The following is a 20,942-nucleotide window of genomic DNA, read 5'->3' on the forward strand; positions in this document are numbered from 1 at the left end:
GTCAGCCAAGGTTATTAAGACAAAAATAGATTTACATAGCCTAAAAATTAAAAACAATTAGAAACTAACAGTCCAAACAATGATTCTGTGGCTAGTCATAAAATAGCATACATTTTTCTTAGTTGTTATCTATCATAAATATTTTCTTTTTTTAAAATTTTTATTGTTGGTTGTTCAAAACATTACATAGTTCTTGATATATCATATTTCACACTTTGATTCAAGTGGGTTATGAACTCCCATTTTTACCTCGTATACAGATTGCAGAATCACATCAGTTACACATCCATTGATTTACATATTGCCATGCTAGTGTCTGTTGTATTCTGCTGCCTTTCCTATCCTCTACTATCCCCCCTCCCCTCCCCTCCCATAAATATTTTCTTGTCCCAAAACTCATTGGGATATAAAACAATGCTTCATATTTTAATTGACTCATTTTATATTTTTAGTTCAAGTTGAATAGAAAGAAAAATCTGAGTCGTTCTACTGAAGATAGTAATTTTGGCAGATGCCTTTTGAAAATCAGATATTTCTTAAGACTTTAATGCAAAATTTAGAGTGTACACCGATTATAATATTTTTGAATGTGCCCATCGTATTTACAGATGCAATAATGTTGGGAAAGCTACCAAATGCTTTAGACTAAGCCAGGATCCACAAGTAAAACTAGAGCAGTTAGAATAATGATTCAGTTCAATCTAGCAACATGACATTTACTGGGGATAAATGTGAAGTGCTGTACTTGTACAAAAGAATAAGAAGTATATGTTACCAAGATACAATAGGAAGAATTGAGGAAAGAATAAAAAGATTTAAGAGTTAATCCATAGCATGAAAGACTAAGGTGAGATATAGTGAAAGAGTTGTTTGACAGGGTCCTTTGGATCATTGCAGCAGATTATTGAAGAACAATGTAGAATAGTTTTTAGCCTTTGAAAAAGAGATTCTGTTTTGACTGTCTGAAGATTTTGGCAGTGAGATTAGTTGACCTTTTAAGGTGCCATCTAGCTCAGTGAATCTATGACCTTGTTTAGCAGAGAATTCTTTTCAGAAGCCATGCATTTAAAATTTTTAGCCATTTGTGGTTTTGTGCATGTAATGACATAATTTAGGGCAGCATCAACAGCTTGTAAAGATTTGTCAGTGAATCGTACTTTAGAACATACATAACCTTTTTTGTAATGGACCATTTATTGAATTCTGACTTTTATTACAGTGGTATTTTACTAATTTTTTTAAAGGTTGAGAGCTTATTGCTGTTTTCAGTTTGTGAAATCATTAAACTAAAACAGTAGGATGAATGAGTAGTATGAATATTATTATAGAACTACATAACCTTCTTTCATTTTCCAAGAAAAAACCCAGTATATTATTAACAACCACTAGATGTCTCTGAACTCCCTTGTAAAGAATATGTTTTTCCTCCATCTTCTTTTTTACAAAACCTTTACCTCTGTACTTTCTTTACCCAGAGATTTAAATCTCTAGTGTATTTTCCAAAAAGCAGATATTAGATGTATAGGTGATAACAAAATGAAATATTTATTTTGTCTATTAGAAATGAAGACATCTCTCCTTTAGTACCTTATAAAAGGTGAAATTTCTGATATCCAAAGAATCTTTAAAAATACTGAGTATTTTATTTCATATTTAAATGTTGATTGAAAGCTTTTCTTATTGTTTTATCATTACAATTTGATTTCCCTTTTAGTTAATGGATAATTTTTGCTTATATTTCTGAATTTAGAGTATAAATGACATAATTTTAAAATTTGCATACCTCTGTACCATCCTTTTGGAAAATATGATAATATCTATAACTTGGGAATTATAGGAATAGATTATTATTTCTAGGTGATCTCTTTCCTACTCATTTTTAAAATAACTCTTCCTTTATAGTGAATCACATTCATAATTTAGGAAGAGAAACCTCCCCCCTCAAAAGAAGCAGCTGTGATTTCTGAGAGAAAAACAGTTTGTTTCATTTAAAAATCCCATCTTAGAAATACAGAGGATGTAATTTGATTCATGTGTCACTGTGTTTCAATTAAAATCTTACTAATGATTGAACCCAGCTTACTTAAAAAGCTATCTTTGAAAATATAATCTTGTTTAAAGATGGCTCTTTTCTTTCCTAGAGACACCAATAAGTAGTGTGAAATACTTATTAGAAAAAAGTAGAAATCTTAGTAGTTATATTTTATACAGGGATCTCAAAGTACTGAATTCATGGCTTCTGACTTAACTAACAATCATAAAGTGCTTAAAGGCACAAACCTCCACTTCCAAATATGCCTCACTTTGAAAGCTTTCAGTTAAAGGTTGAAGATTTCTTTGAGGCTCTTCTCCATTTAAAAATGCTGGCTATACAAAAGAGAAAATGAGTTTCAGTTCCATTTCTCTGTGCTAAAAAGATTGTGATTTTTTTTCTCTAAGAACTTGTGTGGTCTTTAAGCAAGTAATCAGTCTCTATTGAACTACATAAACAAGTAAGAAAGATAGGCTCAACTCAGAGTTTTCAGCTCAGAGCATATGAATTGCTCTACCATTTTCTTATGAAGAAAAATATCTTCTATAGTATTTTCATTTTCCAGTGCTGTGAATTGAACTCGGGGCCTTACATTTGCTAGGCAGGCTTTCTGCCAACTGAGCTGCATCTCTAGCTCTTTAGGAAAAATATCTTAGAATGGGCCTTGGTATTAGTATATAAAAAACCTATCAGAATTAAAAGGATTTTTTTCTTTTACCAAATGTCCATAAGAAGAAATGATAAAACTGTATTTACTTATGTTTATGGTGCTGGGAAATATTTTGTATAGTGTCTTTGATTTAATGCTTGCCAACTCCTTTATCCACATTAGCTCATTAATTTTCTTGCCATTTCCTTTAGGGACTGAGTGTCAGGATACTATCCCTGTTCATTTAGCAACACACTAACATGATTGGGAAATTTGAGAATTTGAGAGGTCCAAAAGTCATTTTACTGCACAGCACTCATGGGAGAGGTCCCCAGTGTTCAATTAGTAATGTCCTGGACATTTTCAGGACCTTCTCAATACTTAAAATAGAAAAAGCAGTATTTAATTCTGTGAAAAAAAGAACATTTCTTGATAAAACATGTACCATATCCTTTACAGGGTTGCTTTGACTCTTAATTGAGTTTTAAAATTCTTACCTTTTTATCTCTGGGGAGCCTTTTTTCTTTTCTCTTCAGCCAGCTCAAGAAGCTGTGTGTGCATTGCCTGTGGCCATGTAAGTTAGAGTTGAAGCTGAGTATTAGTAATTAGTCATTACAATTACCCTGTCTTTTGCAGCAGTTTAAATGAATTTTTCTGATAGCATCTCGGAGAGAGAATCACACCCTGTTGAATACAACATAATAAAAATTTCATGTTATAACTGTTTGTTTTCAAATCACAACTTTATTATTAATGAACGCGTTCCTTATTTAAAAGTAAGAAAATGACATTCCTTATTAGAACTGTAGGAGAAAAAAATACTTCTTAGAAAATATTGCTATAGCTATTTATTAACTTGCTTCTCATTTTATAGGTTTATCACAACAGCTAGTAAATGTTAATTAGGCTATTGGTTCAGCACAGGATATTTTATAAATTTTCTTGTCAGAAAAGAATTTTGTAGATATTTTAGAAGAATAAAAGTAAATCTCTCTCTCTCTTTGTTTTTTCTTCTGTGGTGTTAAGTATTGAACCCAGGGACTTACATATGTTAGGTAAATATTCTACCCCAGCCCTTTAGAAGAACAAAAGTGAAATTAAAAATTTACCTACTTGTTCTATAGTCATAATAACAACTTCTCTTTGTTGGTTATGAAGCTTAGTTAGTCTAGGAAATTTCCAAGAGAAAGACTACATATGATTTTGTAGTTAACAATTAGAACATTAATACATTCTTTTTTTAAATATTCATTTTTTAGTTGTAGTTGGACACAATACATTTATTTTATTTATTTATTTTTATGTGGTGCTGAGGATTGAACCCAGGGCCTCGCACATGCTAGGCAAGTGCTCTACCACTGAGCCACAAGCCCAGCCCCAGAGCATTACATTATTAATGAAATATGATAAATATGAATAATACATTGGTAAAATTGGTAATCTGTAAAATATATTGATAAATTCTTTTTGATTATAGAATTAAAATACTAAAAACCAAATATATTTAAAAACTCATATTTAAAAAGACTAAAAATGTCCCTTTTCTACCTTAATTTTGAAAAGTTCCTGTCACAGAAGGATATACAAAGGAGGTAGTTTTTAACTTTGCCTTGTAGCAAAGGAATCAAAAGAATAGCTTTACAGAAGAGGTCCTTCTTGGAACTAAGTCTTGAAAAACTGGAAGGAGTTGGCCATGAGGATACATTACAGGTTGTGGAAATAGTATACACAAAGGTATAAATGAACCCAGCATATTCAGAAACTACAAGTAGGCTGGAATGGTATGGTGTGAGTGGGGAAGTACTGGAAGAGGAGGCTGGAAAAGTAGTTGGCAGCCACATGAAGACTTTGAAATGTGTCATTCATTAGTCTGTAGAAAGTGGGGAATTATTTAAGGATTGTAACAAGGCAGTGACATGATCAGATTTGCATTTTAAAAAATACTATTCTGGTGAAAGTTGGTTACCTCACCTATCATCAATGTTAATGATTTTCAAATTTATATTTCTACCTTTTTTCTGTTCATCTTTTTTTCTTTCCTTAGCTAATATTCCTCTATCTGCCCCAGAGTCATTTTTTTCCTAATGCCCTTTTAACTTAATGTACAATTGGTTGTATTTAAAGAGACCAGCAAAGCACCTTGCTCAGAGTAGGCATTTGGTGAACACACGAGCTTGGAACTTTTATACTTAGTTTCCTTCTATCCTATAGACTCCTACAGTTGCACCAGATTTGGATAGAATGTGAGGAAATATGTCAGTGTGTTGGAGTCCATTTTGTTCCTTTTAGTCTACCTTTTTTGAATGATAGATTTTGACTGTTATCCCTGAAGCTGTTATTTATTCATAGTAAATTTTTTTGAATAGCCAGTTGGAAGTTTCATGTTTTATTACACAGCTGTTGTATTTGATTTAGAACCCGGAACTGTTCTAACAATCAGAAATACAGTTAATGCACTAATAGGAGTCCATTTTAGGTATTTATATTTACACATCATCTTGTGAGAAGATGACATAATATTTTATAAATAACAGTGCTTAAGTGGCAGCAGTTATGTGAAAGCATCATAACATTGGATACTTATTTGAGAAATTTAGGATATATTCATATGAATATTAACTCCCATTTAACTGCCAGTGTTCTTGGGTTATAAGAATTCTACTATAGACTGCCATTGCTTTTTGTTACTGTGACAGAAGTTCAAAAGTGACTTGGAATCTGGGAGGAGGTAACATAGGTAGTGTATAAAAAGAGCAAAGGAGAAAAAAAATGCTCATTTTGTTTTACTAAGAATTGTAAGAGAATTACCCTGACATTATAAAATTTTACCCACAAATTCACAGGCACAAATGCAGAGTGCATTTTTTTTTTTTGCTCATTGAGCCACTTTTGACTTTCCATTGTAATAGGCACAGACTTTCTGTCATTCAGACTTAGGTAGGCTTAGTGTCTAGGATTTTAGTACATAGGAAATGTAATGTGGAGCCTCTTTAATCTCTTTCAGTAAGTCACTTCAAGTCTACTGATGCTTTCTGTGTCTTTTGAATTGGTACTTTGAAGCTGAGTATTCGGGCAAAGGATATTTGAACTTGGTGCCCAGGGTAATTGATATTCATCACACACTAAGGGGAAGTACTGCTCACTGCAAACATTACATAATTTATTAAAGATATTCTAGTATATACATCCTGGCATTCAAAAATTGATACTTGAGTGACTTCACATTGAGTAAACTCCTTAGATATTAGGAAAGTATGAAAAACTGAGGTAGCCCAATTTTGTCTAAAGGAAATCTAAAATCTGTAGTTTAAAATGGGGCTTGGCAAACTGGCCTAGCACCTGTTTCATGTGGCTTGTAAGCCAAGAATAATTTTTACATTTTTAAATGCATGAAGGAAATCAAAAGAAAATAGGGATGTGAAAATTGTAGAAAATCCAGTGTTAGTGTCCCCAAATAAGGTTTTATTGGAACACAGGTACACATTTATGTATTATCTATGGCTATTTTCATGCTAGAATGGCAGAGCTGAGTAATTGTAACAGTGTGTCATCTGCAAAGGTGAAAGTATTTACCATGTGGCTCTTTAAAGAAAATGATGTACTGACCTCTGGTTTAAAAGAATGTGTGAGAAAAGTGGAAAGAAAGAAATAATATGACCCAGGGTCAATATGTTACACTGTTCTTTGAGAAAAGGGTTAAATGGAGGATGGATAAAGGCAGAAGATATTGAGCCTAAAAGAAGGGTGTTTGTGGGCCAGGGGATGATTATGGTGGAGGCAAAGGAGCATCCTTGTAATATTTGAAGGATTGGCACACAGAAGAGGGAATCAGCTTATTCTCTGTGACTATAGAAGTTGGATATAGATCCAACTGTGGGAAACCATAAGGTAACAAATTGTACCTTTGTGTAAAGGAACATTTCTGAATTGTTCAGAGGTAGTATAGCTAGCCTTAGGAGGTAGTGAGTACTCCATAGTTGAAAGAATTCAGAGAGGCAGACTGTATGTCTCATCAGCAAGTATCTAGTAACATATTCAAGCATACATTTGAATTTTTTTTTTGGTACTAGGGATTGAACCCAAGGGGCATTTACCCACTGGGCCACATTCCCAGCACTTTTTATTTTTTTTTATTTTCAGATAGGGTCTCACTAAGTTGCTTAGGGCCTCATTAACTTGCTGAGGCTGGCCTTAAACTTGCAATCCTCCTGCCTCAGCCTCCTGAGTTACTAGGATTATAATTGTGCGCCACCACACCCAGGCATGCATTTGATATTTAATGTTAAGTCCTTTCCAATCTTGAGTCTATGATTTTATGAACGTGCACTAGTGAGAATCTGTATCAAGCAAAGATTTCTGAGTACTGAATATACATTTGATTGCATTCTCATGCTCAAAAAATCGTCAATGTGATATTTATACTAAATTATGTAAAAATTCCTTAGTTCCATGTTCTTAATTCCTAGGTTCTTCATACTTGGATCTTAGCCTTAGCCATCACTTTTCTCTGGTACAGCATTTGTCAAGGTGGCTTCTACCAAACATTGTTCCAGAATATGTAAATTAATGATGTATAGAAAAGCGTTCTGATTTCAAATAGTTGGAACATGCTGACACTGAATTCTGTTACTGACACTTCCAATCTACATTAGAATGCTAAAAATTCTTGGGCTGGGGATGTGGCTCAAGCAGTAGCGCCTCGCCTGGCGTGCGCAGGGTGCTGGGTTCGATCCTCAGCACCACATAAAAATAAAATAAAGATGTTGCGTCCACCGAAAACTAAAAAATAAATATTAAAAACTTCTCTCCCTCTCTCCCTCTCTTAAAAAAATAATGCTAAAAATTCTTGAGAAGTCCTGACATGAATAAGTTTACTTAACCTTTTTAAACTCTAGCATTTTCCAAATGTTTGAACTTTTTTTTCTTTTGCCACAGTTGTTACTACAGAATGGTTTTCCATTTGTCATTTTCCTATTCTCTTCTGTTGTCTTTATTGTTTTTACATCTCTCTTCCTGTTGTGTGCCATTTTTCTCTGACTTCATTCCTAAATGATGAGAGAAGTAATTAAACTAAAAAACTGTACACACAGTTTGAGGCTCCCTGTAACCCCAGGAAAACAGGAAGATAAACAGGAAGATAAGAATTCTAGGCGAATATATAAGAGGAAAAATGATGTGTAAAAGTGAAAATGACATGGAAAAGGAAAAATGAAAGTGCTTTTCACTTGAAATTTCTCAGTCATTTCATCCTCACTTACTCAGCAAGTCACTTTTTATTGATAATCTAGCCTTTCTCCTTGTAATTTCTTATATTTTACTGGTGTTCTGTTTATGGTGTCATCTGCTTAATTAGGCAGTCTTGAAGTGTGTGGATAAGAAATAGCATTGCTATCTCAGACATTGTGACATGACCTATGCTAGGAAGGTGACATCCATACTGGTTCATTCCTTGATGCCTTCCTTTAGAATTAGATTATTTTTCTTTGTCTGGAATAGTTAGTGACAGATCAAAAGGAATGAAGGTAAGAATTTATTATACAGTCTATTTTTAATCATTTTGAGATATTTCTACTTCCCTGCATATGAGACTGTCTCAAAGTATTAGTTTTTTCCTTGAATCATTCATATAAACCATGAATATGTATTTAAATATATCTGCAGACATGGGTGACTATTACTTATTGAGGGTGTAGCTTAATGATTCAAGAATTACCTTCATATAAAGACTCTATCTAGTCTCCCTAGAAACCAATGATCAAATCTCATTAGGCTCAGTTTAGCCCTTTATATAATAGATAAATTGAATAACATGCTGTTTAATTTGTGTGTGTATTATTGAATGAAGCTATGAAGAATATTTGGTCTGCATATTAAAGAAATCACCATTGTTTTGGTAAATAAGGAAAATTTCAGTGTGATTTATTTCCCCCTAAATTACTTAACCTTGGGTAGTTGGGGATGCACAAAAACTTGAACATTCCTGTGTTATGTAAGATTGTCTTAAATTGATGAACAATACTTTGCTAATGAATACTTTTTTTCTGATTTGATTTTTGGCTTCTTTGGGGACTTGAATTAGAAAGTAGAAAATGCTTGAATAGTTGCTAAAGTTTCTGAATGTAACATTTCCTATGTTGTATGCTATTTTCTGCTTTTTATTTGGAAAGATAAAAAACTATACTTTAAAAAAATCATATGCCAAAATTTGAAAAATATAGCTTAGTATAAAAGAAATGTAAAGATAAAGGGAAGATCAATAATGTCAAAGAAGGAGATCGAGAAGCAGAGTGGAGGGATGGGTAAGGAGAGGCAGTGCAGAATGAATTCTTTAAAAGTCATGATATGGCTGGGTGCAGTGATGGATGCCTGTAATCCCAGTGCCTTGGGAGACTGAGGCAGGAGGATCGTGAGATCAAAGCCAGCTTTAGCAAAATCGAGGTGCTAAGCAACTCAGTGAGATCCTGTCTCTAACTAAAATACAAAATAGGGCTGGGGATGTGGTTTAGCGGTCAAGTGCCCCTGAGTTAAATCCCTGGTAACCCCCGCCCACACACACAGACACAAAAGAATCATGATATGTGTATATATAAATATGCCACAGAGAATTTCACCTTTGTGCATAAGTAAAAAAAAAACAATCAAATATAAATAGACAAGCAAAAGGAAGGCTAGAAGCATAGAGGAAGGAGAATGGGAGAGGGGAGAGAGTATGGGAGGGAAAATGGGGGATCATGAACTGAAATCAAATTCCATGCAGTATGAGCATGTTGGGATGAACCCAACTACTAACTTAACTATAAAGCTCTAATTTACAAAAAACAAAACAACAACAACAACAACACAGAAGTTGCCCGTTCAGCTCCTTGAGAGGCCGAGGCAAGAGGATTGCTTGAGGCTAGTAGTTCCAGGCTAGCTAGTTCCAGGCTAGCCTGTGCAAAGTAGCAAGACCCTGTCTCCTTTAAATAAATCAGAACATAGTGGCACACCATTTGTAATCCCAGTGACTCAGGAAGCTAAAGAAGGAGGGTTGCATATTAGAGGCCAGCCTGGCAACTTAGTGAGACCCTGTCTCAAAAATGAAAAGGGCTGGGGATACAGCTCAATGGTAGAGTGCCCCTATGTTCAATCTTCAGTACTGTAAAAAAAATTACCTGTAGTCCTACTTTCAGAGATAGCTACTGTTAACTACTAGTCACATTGTTGTTAATATTCTGTGTATTGTTTCCCAAAACTCAGCTCCTGGTGTTCCCTATACACACTACTCTAAACATGATTCTGAAATCTTTGTTTATATCTGTTATTTCCTAGAATAAGGTTCTAAGAACACAACTATTATGTCAGAGACTATAATATTTTAAAAATATTTCTTTGATATTTCCAATTTGCTTTCTAGATAGGTAGTGTATTAATATGCTCATGCTGTCATAACAGAATATCACAGATTAGGTGGCTTAAGCAATAGAAGATTGTTCTCTCACAGTTATGAAGACTGGAAATCCAAGATCAATGTGCCAGCAGAGTTGGTTTTTGGTGAGGCCTCTCTTCCTGGCTTGCAGATGGCTACCTTATGCTCATGGCTCTTTCTCTGAGTGTGGAAGAGGTGGGGGAGGGGGAGAGAGAAACAGACAGATATCTGATGTCTCTTGATCTTAGTCCTATTGGGTAAGTGCCTGCCCTTTTAATCTCATTTAAGCTTGTTCAGCTTCTTAACGATCCCATCTGTAGATATAGTCACATTGAGGGTTAGGGCTTTAACAGATGAATTTGGAGGAGACACAGAACCCTCCATAACAGGTGGTAACATTGACATTCAACATTAGTGAATGAGAGTTCACATTTTTTACCATCTTACTGCCAGCACCAAATATGTACACTGTGTGTGTGTGTGCGCGCGCCCGCGCCCATAAGCATGCACATATCATTGCTAATTTGATAGAAATTGCATTGTTCAGCTTTGCATTTCTTTGATCCTTAGTTTCAGTGAAACATTTAAAAAAAGGTTTGAACATTTTTGTGAGATTTCTATTCATATACTTTGACCATATTTTTTGTTGTTGAAGTTACTTGCCCATAAAAAATACATTTTCATTTAACTATTTTGAATTTTGTCAGATATTTTTTCTTACACAGAAAAAGAATCATATTTTAAAATGTTATTTATTATTTGGTATGAACCATTATTTACCTTTAAAATATAGCACAGTATACAGGGTTAATAATATATGAATTTCCATAATAATGAATCATATGTTTAATGCTCACAATACATTCATAAAAACTTTTATAGTTGAGATGCATTGATTTGCTGGCAGTGCAATATAAGAAGTGGCAAGGTTAATGCAAAAATCTTTTCAGGTATTATTTACTCTGAATTAGTAAATAAAGCAGTGTTTCCTGAAATATACTCCCCAGAACTCTGATCCTCCAGGATGTCTGATAAGAAGACAGTTCTGTTGGTTAAGTAGCTTTGGGAGCTGCTGCATCCTATGTCCCCTTCATAATGACTCATGGTGCACATCAGGAACTGAAAGGCTCTAAGAAACCCTGTAGTAAAGAAATTTGTTCTGAGTGTCTCCCAAACTTATTTTGACCATAGAATATATCCCCCTGCTTTAGTTTTTTGTTTATGTGATTTACATTAACTTTTTATTTTGAAATATTTATAAATTCACGAGAAATTATAATTTGCATGCATTCTTCACCTACTTCCTCCAGTGATACCATCTTGCATAACTATAGTAGTATTTATTACATGGCAACTAGGAAATTGCCATTAGAATAATCCACAGAGCTTATCCAGAATTCATCAGTTATACGTGTATTTGTTGGTGTATGTATGTTTCAGTGAAGTTTTATTATGAATGGATTTGTGTAACCATCAGCGCCACAGTACTCCATTATGTTCTCTATAGTCATGCCCACTCCCCCCCACTGACTTTTGACAATCAATCTCTCATCTCAGTGGCTCAGTGGTAAAGCGTTTGACTGGCACATGTGAGGAGCTGGGTTTGATTTTCAGTACCACATAAAAATGAATAAATAAAGGTATTGTGTCTATCTGCAACTAAAAATGTATTTTTTAAAAAAGAATGTTATATAAATGGAGTAATGCTATATATAATCTTTTGGGGTTGATTTTTTTGTCACTTAGTATCTTTGCTTGGGGTTTATTCAGGTGAATTTATATATCCATAGTTCTTTCCTTTTTATTGGTGGGTAGTGTTCCATGGTGTGGATATACCATAGTTTTTTTAACCAATCATCCATGAAATGATATTTACTTCCACCCCTATGTTGGGTGGAATCTATTAATATTCTGTGTGAATATTGTTCTGAAAAAAATGCTAGATTAAAAATTGTTTCCATAGAAATGATTCAGTTAAAGAATTGTCTCCTTTTTAAAGATCATCACTACTTATGGAAATTAAGTATATTATTATTTTTTTTAGGAATTCCAGAGACGCTGTAACACTCTGATTTCATTGATTGAGAAAGAAAATATGGAAATTGAGGAAAGAGAGAGAGCAGAAAAGAAGAAACGGGCTACTAAAACTCCAATGGTAAAATTTTCAGCATTTTCCTAACTTATAGGTAGATCCCATTTTTTTACATAATTAAAATGCCTATATTATGTTTAATGCCAAAATGATGCATATTATAAAAACTGTTTTTATGAAATGCTAATTTGTTTTGGACAGAAAAAGAATTATACCACAACCAAATGTTGACTATTTGTTTTTAGAAAATATGGTTAGGAAAACCCTAGTAACAGGTCTGAGTATTTAAAAAATTCCTCATGAATCTAACTAGAAGCAAAATGCTAGTAAAATCCTTTGGATTGAGACTAGGCTGTTTTTGGGGTAGGAGGAGGGTACAGGAGGGTTGGGATGGTAATAAAGTTGAAACTGGGAGTTCTGATTTGATCAAATGGAATCATGAGTGCAAATGAGATTTTTGAGCAGATAAAGCTTTACTTGGTACTAAGTTAACTGTTGGATAATAAGATAACTTGATTTTAATCCAGTCAGGTTGACTTGTATATCTATAATTTAAAATATTCTTTAGTGGATCATATTATTTGAGTGTGCTTAAGTAAATTCCATATTTCATCAAATCTAAGATGCCTTCCATTGGTAAGACACAGCATTAGTTTACATATCACTAAGAAAAAATGCTGCCAAGTATAGTTTGTCATCAGTTGTAATATGCATCCTGATTTCAGAGATGCAAAAATGTGAAAGTAATGTGCATCATAGAATATATGAAATATGGTGTGTTAAAATCTATTGTGAATTTTTTAAAAATAGTATTCATAAATAAAATTTTGCCCAGAAATTTTAAGTATTAAGTAGTTCTTTAAGATAAGAGTACATTTATAATACCATGTGTAAGTAGATACTTGATGACTATTTTTGATGGATATCATGTCTTTTCATAAAAAAGAAACATCTTTGAAGGTTATTTTACATTTGGGTTATATAGTTTGTTGGGCTATATAGAACATGAACTGTGAGTATAACATTGAAGTGAATATTCATGTTAAAATTTTTTTTTAATGCATTTACATCCTAGATTTAACATTGTTGGGCCATTTAAAAATGTGCATATTGGAGCAGAACATTAAATCTGTTTCCATTTTAGTCACAGAAAAGAAAAGCAGAGTCAGCTACTGAGAGCTCTGGAAAGAAGGATGTCAAGAAGGTGAAATCCTAAAGCCTAGAAATAAAGTTTTAAATGGGAAACTGCTATTTTCTTGTTCCCATCTTCAAATGCTAATTGCCAGTTCCAGTGTATTCATGGTACTCTAAGAAAAATTTCATTGGTTTTGATTTCTTGCATATTTTATATATTTTACAATGCTTTCTACCTGAAATGTGTAGCTTTATATTTTATGCATTCTAGTATTTTTGTGTACTGTATTTTGTGCATTTCATGTCTTCATCAAAATCCTCTCAGTCCTTGTTTTTTTGAAGCTTGTGCTGAGGTTTTAGCTTTTCTATGTTTTATATGCCGCTGCTTTGAAAGAGAACCTAGATTCTATAGCTGTATTATTGTTGTTTCATACTTTAAATTTATATGGCTGTGGAAAATGAATTAAAATGATTTGAGGAGAAAGACTTTTTCACTTCTTTGTTGCTTTCTTTTCTATTGAGTCTGGGCTTGTATGTGTTACTGCATACTGTGATTAGCATAATAATTGTTTCTTTGAGGTCATCTAAATATTTTTTTCCTAAAGGAGTAAAGGGTGAGAAAAGAAAAATATTAAAAAACCTAATATTTGATACTGTGCTTGCTGTCAGTATGCATTACATTTAAATTATTCTCTAAATATTCAAGTGGGAAAATATAATAAAGAAATGTCTATAAGAAATTTAATTATTTCCTGTTTTTTGTGCAGTAGAAAGCAGTTGTGTTTATTCAATTGTATTGCTCACTACTATGTATTTGGTCAAAAGCTAAAGCTTTGCTTGCTGACTTGTGCATCATCTTCTGTCCCATAGAGCCAGTTCACAGGAGTCTGGGTGTAACATGTAGATATATTAACAAATAAATCAAAAGTATGAAATAAGTACTATGCATCACATAAGAAGGGTAGCTGTATTCATTAGGAATGCAGTTATGCTTGGGTACTAACCTCAATGTGTCATAGGATTCACAAACTGAGAGTTGTTAATTTCTTGTTCACACTACATATCCCATGCAGGTCAGAGAGATGTGGGATGGGAGGGGTTTACTCCACCTAGTCATTCAAGGTTCCAGACTGACTAATGCTCTGCTGTTTTGTAGCTGTTCCACTTTTCAGCTGCCACTATGGGAAATAAATGAGAGACTAGATAATGTCATGTAGGCTCTTCAGTGCCTCAGCCCAGAAGTGTCACATGTCACATCCTCTTACATTTCATTGCCCCCAAACTAGCCACATGGTCCTGTGTACCTGCAAGAAGGCTGACAAATATAGGTGAACAAATGGAATGTTTTACATTACTGCATTCACTACGCTGCTCCTTGGCTCCAAACTCCAATCAAACACTCTTAGTGCTGGGGATATAGCTCAGCTGATAGAGAGCCCTTAAGTCCCAAATCAAATTTTAGAATTTCCTGCTCCAGTGAGATGAAAACTACCATCAGTAACCTGAGCTGGAGACAATGATACCTATGAGAGTTTTGCTGGTACCCCCAAGTTCTGTGCATTAGAAAACAACTCACTGATGGCCTGGACTGTGATCAATCAGTTTGGCCTTTCTTTTCCCAGGGAGGAATAAAGATAGAGAGTGGGAGCAGGTACAGTTTTAGGGTCTTTGAACACTTTGGTGGAAATTTAACAATCTTCACTTCTTGTTCTTTCTCTGTTAACCCAAAGTGGTTAATAGCTGAACTGTATGTGACTGTCTACCTTAAAGGAGGAAATTTACAGGTAAGTTCTTCCAGCCTTTTCATTGGGGCCATTTCCCTGATCCATACATTGGTTCTTATGAGCCTTCCTTGTACCAAAGAGATGTGAAATTCACCCGCCCTCAAGGCTGTCAATGAATGCTTGTGATATCATCCTTAGAAACTTAGGAAATGGTTTTACTCTGGACTCGAATTAAAGATCACACTATATATTTGGCGAAAAATTTACCACCTACCCTGTTTCTCATCTTGAAGGATATAGAGGTACATCACTGAACCTAGACTACCAAGAAGACTCATACAATAATCACCAGATGATAACATAGCCCAAATAATACCATGTTGGAGATACAAAATTCCTTAAGTCTGAATATGAGACCCCTCTTATTGTCAAATTTTCACAGAGGAATTAAACTCCCAAAAGTTCCAGCAAAGAAATTTCATTTCAAACAAGAAGCCTAGATTGACAGGGTAGTATCCTTAGGTCTGGCTGCCATGTTGGGAAGAGAGACTAGGGGAAGCAAAAGAGAGTAAAAGTACAATGATCCTGCCTACCAGCAAAAACAGTCCAATGGTTGTCCTGGAATCTGACCTAATCTGATTACTTTCTGGAAGAATGCAAGGAGGAATGTTGAGCATAGGAACAGGGACACTGAGGGATTTATTTTCACTCAAAGCCTCTATCTGTTGAAGATCAGAGATGAACAGGTTTCCCAGTAATCCTAGGGCTTCTGGAGAGGCCCTCATAAAATATCTGCCTTGGTTGATTTGGTCCTTTGAGACCTTCCAGTTAAGAGAAGTTACGGATCTAGAATCTTCGCAGGTATCCTATTTATTAGGTTTTTTGTTTGAAAATCCTATGTTCAACTGGTGAAATTACCCACTGTCACTAAAATAAAGTGATGTTTCCCATAATTACTGGCAAAGGTCACCACTGTGGTCTGTTGTCCCTCCTCCGTTGTGTGGTAGCCAATGAAGTAGTTAAGTTATCCAGGTCAGTGTCAAGGCCCATGGTTAATGCTGATGTCCACATTGGTTTCTCTCCAGCTAGGTGTCCTTACCAGCTCCTGAAATCAAGTTGCCATCAATTTCAAACTTCTATGATTATTTCATCCCATGTCTTCTTCATTTATTCTAACTAAACTATCCTACCCAATAGACAAGGGGTAAGATTTTCCTGTGGTTCAAATATTATGTAGCAAATGCTGTCTGTTGTGTCCCCTATCCTTTGGCCTTATCGTTTCTGTGCACACCAGCTGATTTTTAACTATTGGTATCTCTTTGAGGCTTCCTCAGAAGGCCTGAACGACTTCTCTGACCTCTGCTTGATAGGGTGTAAGAGCTGGGAGTTAACACCTCTGGGAATGGCTCTCATCTAAAAACAGTTGGGAATTGGTGTGTATGTACCCCAGCTTTCACTCCTTGAGAAAAGTAACTAAGATACACGATTTATGTGGTTCCCCAGAGTTCATATGATTGAACTCCAGTTACCCACAGGAGTAGATATCTGAATAATACAGTCATTATTGGCTTCTTTCCTTTCCCTGTATCATTTCCTACTCCCCAGTAGGTGTTTCCTGAGGTTAATTCTTAAAATATTCACATTAGAATCTTTGTCTCAGCCTCTGTTTCTGGTGAAATCCAAATTAAGACACCCATGTATGCATAGCTCTTTGTAGCCCTTAGTTAATTCCTAAAATGATATAGGGTATTTGAAGAATAGCATATCATTAATCTGTTCTTAGAAGTTCTACCTCTCTATGAAGACTTAGTATTGTGCTTAAACAGGATATTCTGCACTAGTACAAAGTACTAGGTTCTGGTTTATCTCCATTAACAAAATTTTCTCATACTACCAATAGCTTATGTGTATTAGAAATTCTCCTGCAGAGGTTACAAGGTTCCCAAGTGTTTGTTAAGGCCAAACCTTGTTCCCAGACTGTGTTCTCAGTGCTGTTACCCTTTCCCTGCTCTAGTGATTCATTTAGAGAGCTGAACCAAGTGTCAGCTTTTCTCACTATATTGTGGTACACAACCATTATGGAATTCTGGTGATGCTATGCTTTTTACATCTGTTGTTCTAGTGACCTGATCATTTGTGCTTTTCCTCATACATTGTTTTCCTGCTGGGAAAACTTTCATTTAGGTCATTGTAGTCAGCAAGCTATATTTGTTTAATTGGTTTTTCAGGTCTTCCGTATTGCCCCAAAGACCTGCTTAATTTATGATCTTTCTGTGATAATAGATGTTAGAATTCATCAATATTTTGGGTTCTACCAGATTATATAAGCAGTTTTTGATTATCTTTGTGAGATTGATGATGGTAAGGACTATTCAAAGAAAACTGTTTACCTCCAATCATGAATACAGTTTTGAATTAAAATATCTCCTTCAGTGATAGAAACCAAAACCATTTTGCTTTATATCTAAGACAAAATATCTTTACATGAAGCCCCATCTTTGCTAGAATATTTGGTGTGTGACTATAATCATCAGTAGGATTGGTATCTTATTTATCCCTCTCCTAAAATCAACTGTAAATCTCCAGATGTCATTGTTTTTGTACTGATCATTTAGGTTTGTATTGGCAATCAGAGCATTGCCAGAATATGACAATTTACTCATTATGTGTGGAGACTGCCATGGCATTCCATTTTCTGTTTCTTGGTATGAATTAGCTATGTTGTTTACAGTTGGGTAGATGCCCCTCTTGATTGCAGTTAGTGTATATTTGTGGGTATATCTGTTTCTCCTTTCACATTTTTCTATCCTGGCTTTAAAGATCACAAGCTTTCTTTCCCCTTGTCATTTCCTATTTATTTCCTTGTTTGCCACTCACCACTTCTAAAACTGACACTATCTTTTAGACAAGAGTTTTTGTTCATTTAAAATATTCTACAGGGGGCTGGGGATGTGGCTCAAGCAGTAGCGCGCTCGCCTGGCATGTATGCGGCCCGGGTTCGATCCTCAGCACCACATACAAACAAAGATGTTGTATCTGCTGAAAACTAAAACAATAAATAAAACATTCTCTCTCTCTAAAAGAAATAAAATAAAATATTCTACAGGGTTGGGTTGTGGCTCAGTGGTAGAGTGCTTATCTAGCATGTATGAGGCACTGGTTTCGATCCTCAGCACCACATAAAAGTAAATACATAAAGTCATTGTATCCATCTACAACTAAAATTTTTAAAAAAATATCTTATAGTCAAAATAATAAAGTTCAAAAAATATCCTGTAATCACTACCTTTTTATACAAGGCTTTTAAATGTGTCTAAGGCAACCAATTTTTAAAGCCATGGCATGCTGGGTATAGCCATTATTTAAGCCTTTTTGAATTTGGGTTGTTTATTCTTCCATTAAACTTTCTTCTTTACCTCAGTCCAGGAGTAAGCCACTCTCTCCATGAAGTAAAGAACTTAATCTATTTTTATTAGTGAAACCAACCTCCCTTCAATGATTGCACCCACACTCTGAGGTCTTTGAAACCCACAAACACAATTATACACTTACCCAAGATTCTTTTCAGGAAAGCAATCAGAGTGTTATCTGATTTACAAATTACTAAAGGTTATTTTTTTTGTCTAGCTTCTGTCTACAAATTTGTAGATTAGGGTTTATGCAGTATCCAAATCAACATCAACTTGAGGACATGTGTTAGGGAATGGATTTAGAAAACTTGAGTAGGCCCATATCAACTCAGACCTTTATATCACTATCATTTTCTCCTTATTTCTGGATGTAGGTTAAAACAAGACTAAGAGGAACAGATTCTGGGCCTACTGTCTAGTTGGCTGTGTGGATATTTAGATTAAATGATCCAATAGACCAAAAATGTCACACACTAGAATTCTGCTTATTCTAGGGAGACCTAGCTCATTGGAACCTTGGTGCTTCTGCTGATTGAAGTCACAGACAAGGCTATCTTAGCTCCTAAAATGAATATTTCCACTAAAACCACATCTACCAGTTACACATGGGTGATTTTTATCCCAGGCCTGCAGTACAACTGCTTTAAGTTTGAGGACTGAGCCTCCATCTCTTATGTGGAACTTTATTTGCCAAATGTTAGTTCCAGAGGCATATGGATGCTCTTACCTTATGAGACCATGTCAGTGTTAGGGATAGTTGTGAGATCCAACTGCTGTTAAGGGCTGAATCAGTGGTAATCAGGGGACTCAGGAATATTTAAATCTTGCTTTAACTCTACAACCCTTATGTATTCCACAAGGGATGGATATGCCTAAAGAGTGGCAAAGGAACATTTTATTAACTGGGACAATGGCCCCCAATCTGGGTTTAGCACTCCACTGAGCTGAGCTCAACCACAAGAGACCCAGGGTAGAAATAGCCTGGAACTGAGAATCAAACAGGATGAATGGCTTAGCATTTCTTTTAGGCCAAAATCAAATTTCAGAATTTGCCATTTCAGTGAGAAAAAAGGTCATAATACCAGCTCCAAAATGAGGCTTTCTGCCTATATGGGATTGTTTATATTCTCAAGGCCCCACCCATTACATATTTGTTGTTCAGTGGTGCCTAGGAATCTGACTCATCAATTCATCACTCCTGCACCACTTGGGTAGGCGGCTGGGGAACAGACCAGAGAGGAGCTTTGATTCCCTTTCTTTGGAAGTCAATATGGGCAGCTTAGACAGCTCAGATGATGTAGCCTGGCCAGTTTCTATATCCATTTTTTTGTGATTATTGGTGAGACATTATCAGTAAATTTGAGTCCTTGAGAACAGTGGTTTATTATAAAGCAGTGTCAAAGTATTTTGAGTCTTTTCTGAGAAATGGAAACGTGGTCATGATACCATGAAAAGAAAGATAGTTTTATAAGCTATTATAAAATATACATCTGCTTAAATTTGAGTATGGAAGGACTGTTTTAAGATTTATTTTGTAGGGTTTTTTTTTTTTTTTTGGTACTGGGGAGTGAACCTAGGGGTGTTCTACCATTGAGTTACATCTCCAGCCCTTTCAGTTTTTTTTTTTATTTTATTTTTTATTTTGAAGCAGGGTCTCACTAAGTTTCTGAGGCTGACCTTGACCTTGTGATCCTCCTACCTCAGCTTCCCAAGTCACTGGAATTACTGGCATGTGCCACCACACCTGTATTATTATGTAGTTTTTTAAGCAATATAAACTGTGAATAATTTGCATGCTATAATTCTCCTTGTGTGGAGATCTTCCACAATGCTAGGCCTGTGCTGTGGCTTGCCGCACTGCCTAAACCTTGTGGAACTGGAACTATGATTATATCTCAGTATGCAGGAATGTAGATATTACTATGCTAAAGGAATACTTTTTTCAGAGTTGTATTCAGAATTGTTAGCTTTGGTCATTGAAAAAAAACTGTATTTGTTTGGCTTTATTTAGTTATGATTTGTATCAGCATTTGCTGCATAACAAACTACCCTCAAACTTAAAACAGCCATGTAACTTGTGATTCTGTGGGTTGACAAGTTTGGTTGGACTCAGTGAGTTCAGCTGCTTTCAAGGTGTCAAATCCTTACTTTGCATTCAAAGACATCCTTGTAAGTTAAAATAGGGCTATTTAATTAAATTCCTAGTAAATTTGAATTATTATTACCCAAATAGTCTGTAGTCTTGAGTGGAGGAAAGAGCAAAATGCAGAACAGAAATGTGCTTGAGGTCAAAGGGGCAGGGTCAGAAATAGGCAATAAGATCAAAACATTATGTATGTTGTCTGGAAATGCCCTGAGATCCAACATTTACTGAGGTCCAGGTCCTACTACCCTGATCCTGTAGCCAGGCCAGAACTCAGACAAGCCCTTTCGAGGCAGGAGAATCCCTTCTTTGCTGCTTAAGTAGTTTGCTTTAGGAAAAAAAAAAACAAAACA

The 20,942-nt window shown here is 35.1% G+C and overlaps 1 protein-coding gene across 5 annotated transcripts in view; it reads left to right on the forward strand.

Moving 5' to 3' along the window:
• The window catches only part of Smarca1 (SWI/SNF related, matrix associated, actin dependent regulator of chromatin, subfamily a, member 1), a 91,302-nt gene that overhangs the window by 63,104 nt on the left and 7,256 nt on the right, over positions 1–20,942 (forward strand). Inside the window, exons 22-23 of one of the 5 annotated variants that reach the window (XM_048797057.1) lie at positions 12,131–12,272; positions 13,254–14,057. In XM_048797057.1, coding sequence (XP_048653014.1) covers positions 12,131–12,265 — 135 coding nt within the window. In that variant the 3' untranslated portion in view covers positions 12,266–12,272; positions 13,254–14,057. Of the gene's footprint in view, positions 1–12,130; positions 12,273–13,253; positions 14,058–20,942 lie in introns of those variants that run through there. The other 4 variants (XM_048797058.1, XM_048797059.1, XM_015498538.2 and 1 more) reach the window with 4 other exon arrangements.

Source organism: Marmota marmota, unplaced genomic scaffold (genome assembly GCF_001458135.2).
Source record: "Marmota marmota marmota unplaced genomic scaffold, marMar, whole genome shotgun sequence".
NCBI lineage: Eukaryota > Metazoa > Chordata > Mammalia > Rodentia > Sciuridae > Marmota > Marmota marmota.